Source organism: Danio aesculapii, chromosome 3 (assembly GCF_903798145.1).
Source record: "Danio aesculapii chromosome 3, fDanAes4.1, whole genome shotgun sequence".
NCBI classification, from domain to species: Eukaryota; Metazoa; Chordata; class Actinopteri; order Cypriniformes; family Danionidae; genus Danio; species Danio aesculapii.
The window spans coordinates 58,144,569-58,157,940 of record NC_079437.1 but is presented as its reverse complement, the minus strand read 5'-3'; the positions used below and the strand labels follow the sequence as shown (position 1 = coordinate 58,157,940).

General features: G+C 37.2%; 1 protein-coding gene across 1 annotated transcript in view; it reads left to right on the top strand.

Annotated features, from left to right (window-relative positions):
- Positions 1–13,372, top strand: part of cdr2a (cerebellar degeneration-related protein 2a) — a 21,872-nt gene extending 8,500 nt beyond the window's left edge. Inside the window, exons 3-6 of the mRNA XM_056454306.1 lie at positions 193–341; positions 1,037–1,204; positions 5,761–5,998; positions 6,762–13,372. Of these exons, the coding sequence (XP_056310281.1) occupies positions 193–341; positions 1,037–1,204; positions 5,761–5,998; positions 6,762–7,307 (1,101 nt within the window). The 3' untranslated portion in view covers positions 7,308–13,372. The remainder of the gene's footprint in view (positions 1–192; positions 342–1,036; positions 1,205–5,760; positions 5,999–6,761) is intronic.

Below are 13,372 nucleotides of genomic sequence, written 5' to 3'. Positions count from 1 at the left end.
AGAAGAAATAAGAATTTAACCTGATGAAATGTAATGTATGGACAGTAAAGCTGTATTGAAAACTGTTTTGGTGCTTGAAAACATTCAGTCTTTCACCGATAATTGTATTAACATTGTGTGCATCCATTGAGCTCATCTGAATTTGAATATGATTATTTAAGGTCTTGTTTCTGTCTGCGTTTCCCTCTTCAGTATCTGACCAAGCAGGTGGATCTCCTACGGCAGATGAATGACCAGCATGCCAAAGTGTACGAGCAGCTGGACCTGGCAGCTCGAGATCTGGAGAAGAGCAACCAGCGGCTGGTGCTGGAGAACCGCACGTCCCAGCACAGGATCCAGAGGTGAGGATCAGGCCAGTTCCGGCTGGTTTAAAATATATATATAGATAGATAGATAGATAGATAGATAGATAGATAGATAGATAGATAGATAGATAGATAGATAGATAGATACAGGGGCGTCGCTAGACCCAATTCACTGGGGTACGTGCCCCAGTAGAGCTTTATGTCTAGCAACGCCCCTGGATAGATATATAGATATATATATATATATATATATATATATATATATATATATATATATATATATATATATATATATATATATATATATATATAGATATATATAGATATCTATCTATCTATCTATAGATATATATAGATATATATAGATATATATATATATAGATATATATAGATATCTATCTATCTATCTATCTATCTATCTATCTATCTATCTATCTATCTATCTATCTATCTATCTATCTATCTATCTATCTATCTATCTATCTATCTATCTATCTATCTATCTATCTATCTATCTATCTATCTATCTATCTATCTATCTCTATATATATATATATATATTAATAAAAAGAAGGTCTCAATCTTAGTCCTCATGACCCCCCGTTCTGCATATCGTGCATGTCTGACTTGTTTAAAGTCGGCATGAAGTTAAAATTCTGCAGTTTCACAGTTGCATATATTAAAGAAGCAGTTCTCACAGCATCTGCAACTTTATTATTCTCCATCCGCAGCCTGACGGAGACCATCGACGGCCTGCAGACTCATATGGAGAGCCTCCAGAAGCAGGTGGACGAGCTGAAGGCGTCTCAGTCCAGGAGGGATTTCACAGCAGCACGCCGAGCCCTCGGGGCCCAGAGCATGTCCTGCCTGAAGGAAATCTACGATCTGCAGCAAGACAAGTGAGTGTGGAGCCAACAAACCACTATCATTCACATCAGCATCACACACACAGTCATACACTCATGTCTCGACGTGCCAGTTTGACCTACTTTGAGCTGAAGTTCTTGCTTGTGCTGAAAAGTGGAAGCTGTGTCTGTTGGCTTTGAGCTCAAGATGGTGGGAAATACGGCTGAATTCACCTATGAACTGATATTTATTTAAAGTATAACACTCTCTTTTACTAAAAGGGTCCCCCCAGAACAAGAAATCGGCTGGATGGATTAAAAAATGTTCAACTGTTTAGCTCTAGGAGACTAATGAGCTTTTTTATTTTATTTTAAAAGTCACCTATAGCTGAACTGATAACTTGAACCATTTTTAAATTAATTCAGCCGATTATTTTAATTTTATTATTATTTTTAATTAGTTTTGTTTTGGCAGGGTCACTTTTTTAGCTTATCTTAGCATAATGAATGGAATCAGATTAGACCATTAGCATTTTGTTAAAAACAGTGTTGATAATGTTCCTGTTTAAACCTCGAGCCTTCTGTAGTTACATTGTGTAATAAGGTGCCTTGAAACCTCAGAGATATGAAAGACGACATGCTAATGATCTAATCCGATTCAATTCATTATGCTAAGCTAAAAGTGACCAAGAAATCAGCTGAATGGATTAAAGAGTGGTTAAAGGAAACTGCTTAACTCTAGGAGACTTGTAAAATGAGGCTTTCTAAAAAAAAAAACAAGATTTTGAGATCCTGTATTTTCCACAAGAAAACAGCTTGTCTCTGGAAAGCAGGTTGTTTTTCTTTTACTGGGGTCTGGGCTGTAATTACATTACCGTCACCGAGCTAATTAAAGTGGACATGTCTCTCCATGATGTCCGGCTCATGGATGACCCCTGTGATCTGAGTATCAGCGTTCAGTCCTGCTGACTGGGCATCTCAAGGGCCTCCAAACCAGACATCATAATCTAACCTGACCCTTCTATTGTAATCCAGTAATCCTGCTGTAATCTGCACAGAGCAGGGAGAAAACAGTGCAGCGAGATGGTCATGCAGATACTTACGGGCTTCTTTGAGTGCCAGTGAAAAGCTAATGGCATATATCCAACTGCATTTGCTTTTAGAGATTAGAGAAGACTGTTTATCAGCGTTGGCCAATGTTAGATATGGGGATATTTAATTAGTGCTGTTGCGAATAAAAAACGTCTTCATTTTTTAATCCATTCCGCCGATCGCAAGTTCTGGCTGGAGCACTTTTAGCTTAGCTTAGCATAAATCATTAAATCAGATTAGACCGTTAGCATCTCACTTTAAAAATGGGAGTTGTTTATGCTTATTTGAGCTAGCATGTTAATTAGTGCTGTTGCAAATAAAAAAAAGTCTTATTTTTTTAATCTATTCAGCCCATCACTAATTCTGGCGGGAGCACTTTTAGTTTAGCTTAGCGTAAATCATTGAATCAGAATAAACTGTTAGCGTCTCACTTTAAAAATGGGAGTTCTTTATGCTTATTTGAGCTAGCATGTTAATTAGTGCTGTTGCAAATAAAAAAAGTCTTATTTTTTAATCGATTCAGCCCATCACTATTCTGACGGGAGCACTGTTAGCTTATCTTAGCATAGATCATTGAATCAGATTAGACCGTTAGCATCTTGTTTTTAAAATGAGAATTGTTTATGCTTATTTCAGCTAACATGTTAATAAGTGCTATTGCAAATAAAAAAAGTCTTATTTTTTTAAATCCATTCAGCTGGTCACTAGGTCTGGCAGGAGCACTTTTAGCTTAGCATAGATCATTGAATCAGATTAGACCGTTAGCATCTCACTTTAAAAATGGGAATTTTTTTAAGCTTATTTCAGCTAACATTAGTTAATTGATTAATTTAAATGTTCAAATTTAAAGTTCGCGTATCTTCAGCATTTACGATGATTATTTGATTGTGATTATCTCATTGTTATTCTTATGGTGAATAATTAATCCGTGTGAGGTAATTCACTGAAAGAAGTGTTTGTTTTGGTAGTCTTCAATCAAAATCTGATCATTTGATTCCGTGTTTGGGGTTGAGATCCTTCTGTTGATGTCAACCTGAGGGCTTTCATAGCAACTGCAAATTAATACCCTCTCTTACCGTTAGTTTGCCATAAAGAAATAATGCACAAAAGAAAGCCCCGCCCCCTACTCAATATTTCATTTCCATTGGAGGCACTTCAACATACTGAAATAAAAGTTTCATCAACTTCAAGTTCACATGGACTTTAAACACTTTATTTTCTTCTGGAATCTCAAAATGATTATCTATTTTGTGCATTCTACTTTATAATTTTGATGCCTAACATAAAAAAATGAAGTACATCACCCTATATATTTTAACATAAGTATAGTTTTAGTTTTCCAAGGTGGAGTTTGTTCTTTTCTAGTCTTCTAGAAGGCTAACTCGGGAATTAAATGGTTTATTTCTGTGTGCTGTTTGTACTGTAAGGCTTGTGAAGAATGTCAACTCCACCTTGGAATGCTCCATTTTGTTAAGTAACCGTTACTTTGAAAAGCTGCTGTGCCCTTGAATGGGTTCACAAATAGTCTGACCTAAATAGCTCCATACAAATCTCTTATTATAAATAAACTCCATAGTGAAAACATATACTTTATTTTATAGTCACACCCCCTTTTAATCATTATTATTTTATTAAGAAATTTATATTTTATTACTTTTAATTATATTTTATTTATTTTTAGTTTAATAGATGCATATATCTGTGTGGGTTTAAATATAAATATTCATAATATTTATGGTAAAAGTCGGTTTTAGTAAACAGAAAGCCTGTTATCGTAATGTTTGTAGTTTAACATTTTAAACTACGGTTTAATTGAATTAATATATTATTGAACCAAACTTAATATACAAACATAAAACATAATTATGTTTGAAATGAACAAAACATAATTATATTTTAGATTTTTTTTTCTCTAATTTATTTTGATTCCTGTTAAAAGGAAAAATATGTCATTAAGACCTATGGCCCTATCGTACACCCGGCGCAATATATATATAAATATCCATCAATATTTGCCCCGGTTTGCTCCGACGTGTTGCTATTTTCAGACCAGCGCAACCTTAATTTTCCTGTTTTCTGCCACATTGTTTAAGTAAAGCGTTCAGTTTTTCCCACTTACAAAGTCCGCCATGTAAATAGAAAATGCGCTATGGAGCGACGCAACTGAATCTTAAAGGGAATGGGAGACGAGACTCTGATTGGTTTGTTCTCAAAACACACCCAGAACTCATTAAGAGAATAAGCTCAACCCTGTTAGACCATGCGCTGTGGTGCAGAGTATTTTCCCGTCCTTAAAATAGCAGAAGTCGATTCGGACACACCCTTAATGCTTTTTTTGCGCCCTTCGCTCTAGATTTTGCACCTAGATCATTAAAATGGAGCTCTCCGTTTATTATTATTATTATTATTTTATTTATTTATTTATTTGTATTGTTGTTTAATAATAAATGAAGAGTTTGGTTGCAAAAGTCTCTAAGTGCCATGTGAAATTTTCTTTAATAAATAGAAAAAAAAAACTATTTACAACATCAAATGTGTAGAGGTTCAGTAATGTCACTTGTATGGCGATGAATAGTTTCATATTTTTTGCATTTTAAAGTGAATCAGAATCAGAAAGACCTTTATTGCCAAGTATGTTCAGACATACGAGGAATTTGTTTTCATGACAGAGCTTCTACAGAGCATAAATAACAGAGCATAAACACACAGGCCTGAGAAAAAATGTTATTCTGTTTTTATTGCTGGATTTAATTAAATGGATCATGCTTTTCCTCATTTCTGTTCCCATATTAAAAATATTATAGTAATATAGTGAATACTCTAGTGTTATTGAAACCCACTATAGTAAACAAATGAATCAATACTGTAGTTTTCTACAACTATAGGGTATATTATATTACAATACACCACAATTTATTGTACACAAATTTGAAGTTTACTATGGTATTTATTAGTTTAGCAGTTCACTCTGTTAATGAATGCTACAGCATACCTTAATATTAACTATACTAAACTAATAAACCATAATAAATACAAATATATCCTATAGTATTGGGTCAGTTGTGAGATTAATTCAAGTATTTTACTGTTGCATAATTTAGAAACACTGTCGTATTTACTATAGTGTTTTTATATGTTTGAGTGTATTTTTTTAATACTCTTGCGACCATGTTATGAATGTATGAATTTAGGAACATCATACCTTAACTTTACATCCGTAGCTCTTCTTTTATGATGTGCTTATGACAGGGGTCACCAAACTTGTTCCTGGAGGGCCAGTGTCCTTCAGATTTTAGCTCCAACCCTAATCAAAAACGCCTGAACGAGCTAATTAAGGTCTTACGAGGTTTACCTGAAACACCCAGCCAGGTGTGTTGATGCAAGTTGGAGCTAAACCCTACAGGGACACCGGCCCTTCAGGACAGAGATTGGTGACCCCTGGTTTATGATGTCTCCAGTCAGTGAACTAGTTCTGCCACACTGAATATTTCCCTCATCAAATGCCTGTTGTCCTGCAGGAGCTGGAGCTCAGAGGGTCTGCATGAGGAGCGGTCGTGGCCTGTACTCAGTGAGCGGTGTGTGGAGGAGGAAGAGGAGACCTCCACCCTTCAGCACAGCCTCCACAAGCTGAAGCAGCAGCTGGCGACGGAGCGAGCCCGACGGGTGGAGGCAGAGCGAGAGACTGAGCTAACTGTTCTGGAGAACAGTGCTCTGGAGGACCGCCTGAGCCTGCTGGAGGGAGCCCGCCGCAGACAGGTACAGACTCCACAGTTTCATCCTATGTTACACAGGAGGGTGAAAAATTCCACTCTGTATACTACGGCTGTATTGTTTCGGCAGAGGTGAGTAGAGTATCCAAAATCTATACTCAAGTCAAAGTACAAGTACTTGCGCAAATGTTTACTCATATAAAAGTAAAAGTAACAATCTTAAAAGTTACTCAGGTAAGAGTAAAAAAGTATCTGATGAAAATATTACTCGTCTACATACAGTTGAAGTTCAGAATTCACTTTTGCTATTTTAAGGAGGGAAAAATCCGCTTTGCACCGTGGTGCATGGTCTAACAGGGTTGAGCTTTTTCTCTTATTGAGTTATAGGTGTGTTTTGAGAATAAACCAATCAGATTCGTGGTCGTAACACTCTCCAACGACCGTGTTCGTAACACTCTCCAATGCGGCACCTCGTGATATTTGCTAACAAAATATATGGATCATATTTATTATCATTTGGCAGTAACGGAGGAATGCAGCGAAGTAAGAGTAATGATTTTTCTCTAATAATTTACTTGAGTAAGAGTAAAAGTACACCTATTTAAACGTACTCAAAAAGTACACGTTACCCAACAATTTTACTGAAGTAAGTTTTTTTTTAAGGCCTGTGAGCATTTCAAGCCAGTTAAAAACCTTATCGGCAAGAAATTATAATGCTTGTAGCATTAAAAATATAACAGTTTCAGCTTGTTTAAGTGCTTGTAACATGTGACACACTAACTGTTTGTTGGCGGTTTCTCTATTGACAGGCGGAGCTGGAGGCTGAGGTGGAGGAGCTGCGTCTGCTGTGGCGCTCCGAGTCATCCTGCTCTAGACCGACCGACACGCTGCTGCCCGACAATGTTTTCTTCAGTGCAGAGGAGCGGCTGGGGGTGGAGCCTGAATATGAGGAGGAGGCAGAGTTTCCTCAGGGGCGTCGCCGCTGCAGCAGCGACAGTTACGTCAGAGGAGCTCGAGCAGAGGAGATCCGACGTGGACACGAGCGCACCTGTATCCGCAGAGCTCAGGCCGTCAAGCAGCGCGGCATCTCTCTGCTCAATGAGGTGGACGCTCAGTACAGCGCCCTGCAGCTCAAATACGAGGAGCTGCTGCGCCGCTGCCAGCACGGGGCCGACAGCCTCAGCCATAAAGCCGTCCAGACGCCCAAATCCCAGAGCTGCTCCGCCACAGACACCGCCTGCCTCTCCGACCAGCTCCATCAGCCCGAGTACAAAGCCCTGTTCAAAGAAATCTTCACCTGCATTCAGAAGACCAAAGAGGACCTGAGTGAGAACAGGGCTGTGCAGGGCCAGTAAGGTGTGACTGCTTTAAAGGGGCTGTTCATCCAAAAATTTGATGAAATCCTGTTATCATTTACTCATTCACTCGGTGTGAGTTTCTTTCTGCTGTTGAACATGAAGGAAGATGAACTGAAGAATGTTGAACACAAAAGAAGATATTTTGAAGAATGCTGGAAAAACATCCATTGACATCCATAGTATTTGTTTGTTCCTACTATGGATGCCAATGGCTGTTTTTCCCCCCAACATACTTCATGTTTTGTGTTCAACAGTAGAAGCACTTGAGTCTGAGTAAATTACGAGTATATTGGTCATTTTTTGGGTGAACTGTCCCTTTAACTTGACTTTGCACTTCCTAATGTGATTTAATAGTGTGTTTGTGTGTATGTGTCTATTGCACTATAACAGCTGTGCCTATACACAGTATACAACACCAAACCGTCCACATCCAGAACCTGAATGGTCTGAATGGGGTTTTTCTACTTTTATAAGTCTTATTCTAGTGAGTGACGCACACATGCTGTGTGAATCAGCCATACCAGACGCCTGAGGGACTTCAGGTTTGTCAGCAGCTGTTCGGCGGAAGACTATTGTTATTAGTACTAACAACTAACACAGTTATTGAACTAACTTGATGTACATGATATGACTGATGGGTGAATCTCACACAACCTCCAAGAATGAGGTTTTAGACCGCAAAAAATACAACACAAAAAATGAACATATTGTACATTTATAGGACATAACTTTTTTTGATGTGTGACATTATCATGACGTATCCCCCTAGCACTGTGGCGGAGTCCGTTAAAGACTGGATTTTGCGATTGGCGTTTCAAAATGCATTGCTATTCTCTTGAATTAGTTCTGAGCTTAGTTTTCAACAGCAGAAGGCGCTCTTGGCTAGTTTTAACCAGCAGATAGGCTAGATTTTTGGCATCAGATGACACTCTAGGCTAGTGTTTAACAGCAGATAGGCTAGTTTTTTAGCATCAGACAACACTCTAGGGTAGCGTTTAACAGCAGATAGGCTAGTTTTTTAGCATCAGACAACACTCTAGGGTAGTGTTTAACAGCAGATAGGCTAGTTTTTTAGCATCAGACAACACTCTAGGCTAGTGTTCAACAGCAGATAGGCTAGTTTTTTAGCATCAGACAACGCTCTAGGCTAGTGTTTAACAGCGATTAGGCTAGTTTTTTAGCATCAGACAACACTTTAGGCTAGTGTTTAACAGCAGATATGCTAGTTTTTAGCAGCATGTGGCATTCTAGACTAGTTTTCAACAGCAGATGGCGATGTATGCCTTACAAACAGTTTGCCGAGCGTTATCTGCTGTTAAAAAAAAAACTAGCCTTAGAGCACCATCTACTGTTAAAAAACTAGCCTAGATCACAGTCTGCTGTAAGAAAATAAATAACTCAGAGTGCCATCTACTGTTAAAAAACTAGCCTAGAGCGCCATTTATTGTTAATCTACTGTTAAAAAATAGCCTAGAGCGCCATCTACTGTTAAACTAACAGAATGCAATCTATTGTTAGAAACTAGCCTAGAGCACCATTTGCTGTTTAAAAACTAGCCTAGAGCCCCATCAAATGTTTAAAAACTAGCCTAAATCGCCATCTAATGTTAAAAACTAGCCTATCTGTTGTTAAGCTAGCCTAGAGCACCATCTAATGTTAAAAACTAGCCTATCTGTTGTTTAAAACTAGCCTAGAATGCCATCTAATGTTAAACTAGCCTATCTGCTGTTTAAAAACTATTCTAGAGCAACATCTAATGTTAGAAACTAGCCTATCTGTTGTTAAGCTAGCCTAGAGCACCATCTAATGTTAAAAACTAGCCTATCTACTGTTTAAAACTAGCCTAGAATGCCATCTAATGTTAAAAACTAGCCTAAATCGCCATCTAATGTTAAAAACTAGCCTATCTGTTGTTTAAAACTAGCCTAGAATGCCATCTATTTTTTAAAAACTGGCCTAAATTTTCATCTAATGTTAAAAACTAGCTAATTTGCTGTTAAAATCTAGCCTAAATTGCAATGTGTTGTTAAAAACTAGCCTAAAATGCCCTGGCTAATGTTAAAAACTAGCCTATCTACTGTTAAACACGATCCTAGGGCGCCATCTAATGTTAAAAGCTAACCTAAAGCGCCATCTGCTGTAAAACACTAAGCTACAAAGTGGCTTCAATAGAGAACAATGCATTTTGAAAATCTCAAAATCGATTTCTTAAACAATTTTTTTTTGCAACAACTTTATTTTCATAATCCTATTTGCATGTTTTAAAAAGAGCATCTAATCTAATTGTCATTACATTAATGCACAAATTAAATAGTAAAATATCTAAAGTATTTAATGCGCTAATTTAAAAGCTAAGATTGTGCGAGAAAACACTCACACGAATAAAAAAAAAATTGACGCTTAAGCTTTTTCTAATGAAATATGACCCAGACATTCTTTTGTGAGATTCATTTGATAAACATTAAAAATATATACGTATATAAACAAAATGGAATTCAGTAGGACCATAAATGTAGCCATAGATATCAAGTGTCTAGATATTTCACATGCAATACTAATTAATTTATAATAGAAAACGCTGCATGTGATTTCGGTGACGTTACTAACAGTGATCTCTTGTATTTGAGCAATACTGTTTGCTGCTTTTTTAAACTGTCTTTACCTCAGTGCTTTGATGTGCTTGCAGAACAGCTGTATTAACTCTTGTCAATGTAAACGGTATGCTTGAAAATCCGTGTAAATAGTTTGTTCGGATCAAATCGTGGCTTGGCGTTCGGCAAACACACTCGCTCTAGCTAATAGTCTCCAGCACTTTTTGTTTTGGCGTTCATGTAAACACCACTGTGATACTATGCACTTTAGACAGACCTGTGGTCAGTTCTTTGGTTTTTTTGAGTTACGTTTTTATTTATTTATTGTTTTCATTTAGTGTCGAGAGGTTTTATTTATGTTCTTGTTTGTCGTTCATTTACTGTTTTCAGATTTATTTATTTTTTTCTCTCCTGTGGTTCAGATCAGCAGTAGAAAGTTCAGTTTGATGGAAATGAACATGTTGGATTTTGAGCATAGACGAATATTGAAAAGAGACCCTACACTGTAAAAAAACATCTCTTCATTAACAGTTTCAGTGTTTTTGGTTTATTTACAGTTGTGAATTGCATTATGGGATGTTGATCTCTGCTCTGTTGACTTTTAATGTTAAATTCAACAGCAGACTGCGCTCTATATAGGCTAGTTTTAAACAGAAGATGGGCTAGTTTTTAGCATCAGACGATGCTCTAGGCTAGTATTTAACAGCAGATAGGCTAGTTTTTTAGCATCATGCGACGCACTAAGCTAGCGTTTAACAGCAGATGGGCTCGTTTTTAGCATCAGGCGATGCTCTAGGTTAGTATTTAACAGCAGATAGGCTAGTTTTTAGCATTATGCGACACTCTAAGCTAGCGTTTAACAGCAGATGGGCTAGTTTTTAGCATCAGGTGATGCTCTAGGCTAGTATTTAACAGCAGATAGGCTAGTTTCTAGCATCATGCGACCGTTTAAGCTAGTATTTAAGAGCAGATAGTCTAGTTTCTAGCATCATGCAATGCTCTAGGCTAGTATTTAACTGCAGATAGGCTAATTTTTATATATAAACTAGCCTACATCGCCATCTAATATTAAAAACTAGCCTAGATTGCAGTTTGAGAGCCTAGAGCAGGGGTGTAAAAACTAGTCCTGGAGGGCCGGTGTCCTAGAGAGTTTAGCTCCAACCCTAATTAAACACACCTGAACCAGCTAATCAAGCTCTTACTAGATATACTAGAAACTTCCTGGCAGGTGTGTTGAAGCTAGTTGGAGCTAAACTCAGCAGGACACTGGCCCTCCAGGACCGAGATTGGACACCCCTGGCCTAGAGGGTCATCTACTGTTAATCTACTAGCCTAGAGCGCCATCTAATGTTAAAAACCACCCCAGAACACCATCTGCTGTTTAAAAACTAGCCTAGACCCCCATTTGATGAATACAAACTAGCCTAGAGCTCTATGTGCTGTTTAAAAACTAGCCTATTTGTTGTTAAAAACTAGCCTGGAGCACCATCTAATGTTATAAACTAGCTAATCTGCTGTTAAAACTAGCCTAGAATCTCATCTATTGTTAAAAACTAGCCTAAATCGTCATCAAAAAAAAAAAAAAAAAATGGCCTAGAGCGCCATTTAATGTTATAAACTATCTTAAATTGCCATCTATGTTAAAAACTAGCTAATCTGCCATTTAAGAACAAGCCTAGAGTCCCATCTAATGTTAAAAGTTAGCTTAAAGTACTGTCTAATGTTAAAAACTAGACATAAGCGCCATTGAATGTTAAAAACTATCCTAAATTGCCATCTAATGTTAAAAACTATAGCTTAAATTGCCGTTCAATGTTAAAAACGAGCTAATCTGTCATTAACAGCTAGCCTAAATTGCCATCTGTTGTTAAAAACTAGCCTATTTGCTGTTAACTATTCGCTTCGAGAGCCATTTACTGCATCTCTACAGTTAAACTAAGTGACTTCTATTGACATTTTAGTATAGTTTGAAATAATATAATATATGAAATAGTATATAGATAGGTAGGATAACAGAATATGTACTGGCAGTTTATTACAATGTATTTGTAGCATAACATACAACACCAACCCAGACAAAATATCACTTTAAACTATTAAAAATGTCAATAAAAGTCACTTTTTAAAACTTTTCAAGGTTAAAAGTTGTTGGAAAATAGATCAAGATCTCCTAAAGCAATTCAAAAGCAGAAATAAACATGCAAAAGGATAAAAACATGAATTACAAAATTACGAAAACTGCTAATTTATGGATGTTTTTTTACAGTGTAGCATGAAACAGCTTGTGGTTTAATAGTTCAACAACAGCTGATTATCACTGGCTTATGTGTTTGGTAACACATAACACTGTTCATGTGATATTTAATACTTAACCCAGATCTTTTTGAGTTCATAAATACCTTGAGTTGATTGTATAAACAAGCTGTTTTCCATCGACGTATAGTGTTAGACGTCTAGGAGAGTGACAGACTGGATATACAGAAAGTGTTTTTGATTTGACCCATTCCTTTAGTCACAGGGAAGTGTTTATAGATTGTACATTGTTTTATGAGGGATGAAAATGGTGGTGTTTTGCATTTCTGAGCTTATCGCTTCAGTGTTTAGGACGGTGTTTCCCAACCCTGTTCCTGAAGACGCACCAACAACCCATATTTTGGATGTCTCCCTTATCTGACTGGTTAACGTCAGGATTTGGAGTCTTTTCTAATGTTCTGATGATGTGTTTGATTAGAGGTTGAAAATGCGTACTGTCGGTGTGCCTTCGGGAACACTGTTGGGAAACACCGGTTTTGGAAAATGGTGCTACTGTACCGCAGCCGTCCTTCAGCTATAAAAGTGGTTTTTGGCATAAACTCCTGTCATTTTTATGCACCATCCGAGCTTTTGTGGGATGATGTGCTTCTCGGTCAGCGACGTGTTAGAAAGCATGATCAGATGATAGTGTGCAGCGGAAAAATACAGCTATTGTTTTTGTAAGATTAAAAACATTCAGCAGTGTTCATTGAAATGTTAAAAAAGTGGTTAAACTACCAAATGTAGACCAAGTATGGGACTGTCTTGTAATAATACCTTGCTGGTCAAACAATCAATTTGGGATGATGATGATGATGATGATGATGATGATGACCACGTTAGTATTTGTTAACTATATTAAATCTGTTACCTCCTCCATCCAGAGTTGATTGTTTCAGCCATCCTGGAGTTCAATGTTTTAAGTAAAAGAATAGTTTTCTACGTTATTTATTATTATTATTAGCGGTTGATGATTGTAAAATTTGACATGCGTAGTGAAGGAATGCATCTGATTATTACTGGTGCTGAATATGCGCGGTTCTTCTCAGAAATACTACAGTGTAGAGTAGACCCAATGCCTTTCTGAAGATCTCTGATCGGTGTGTGTGTAACGGCATGACTAACGTTGAACTTGGGTTACCAAAAATCCTGGAAATAAAACCGTATGAATGAACCGAT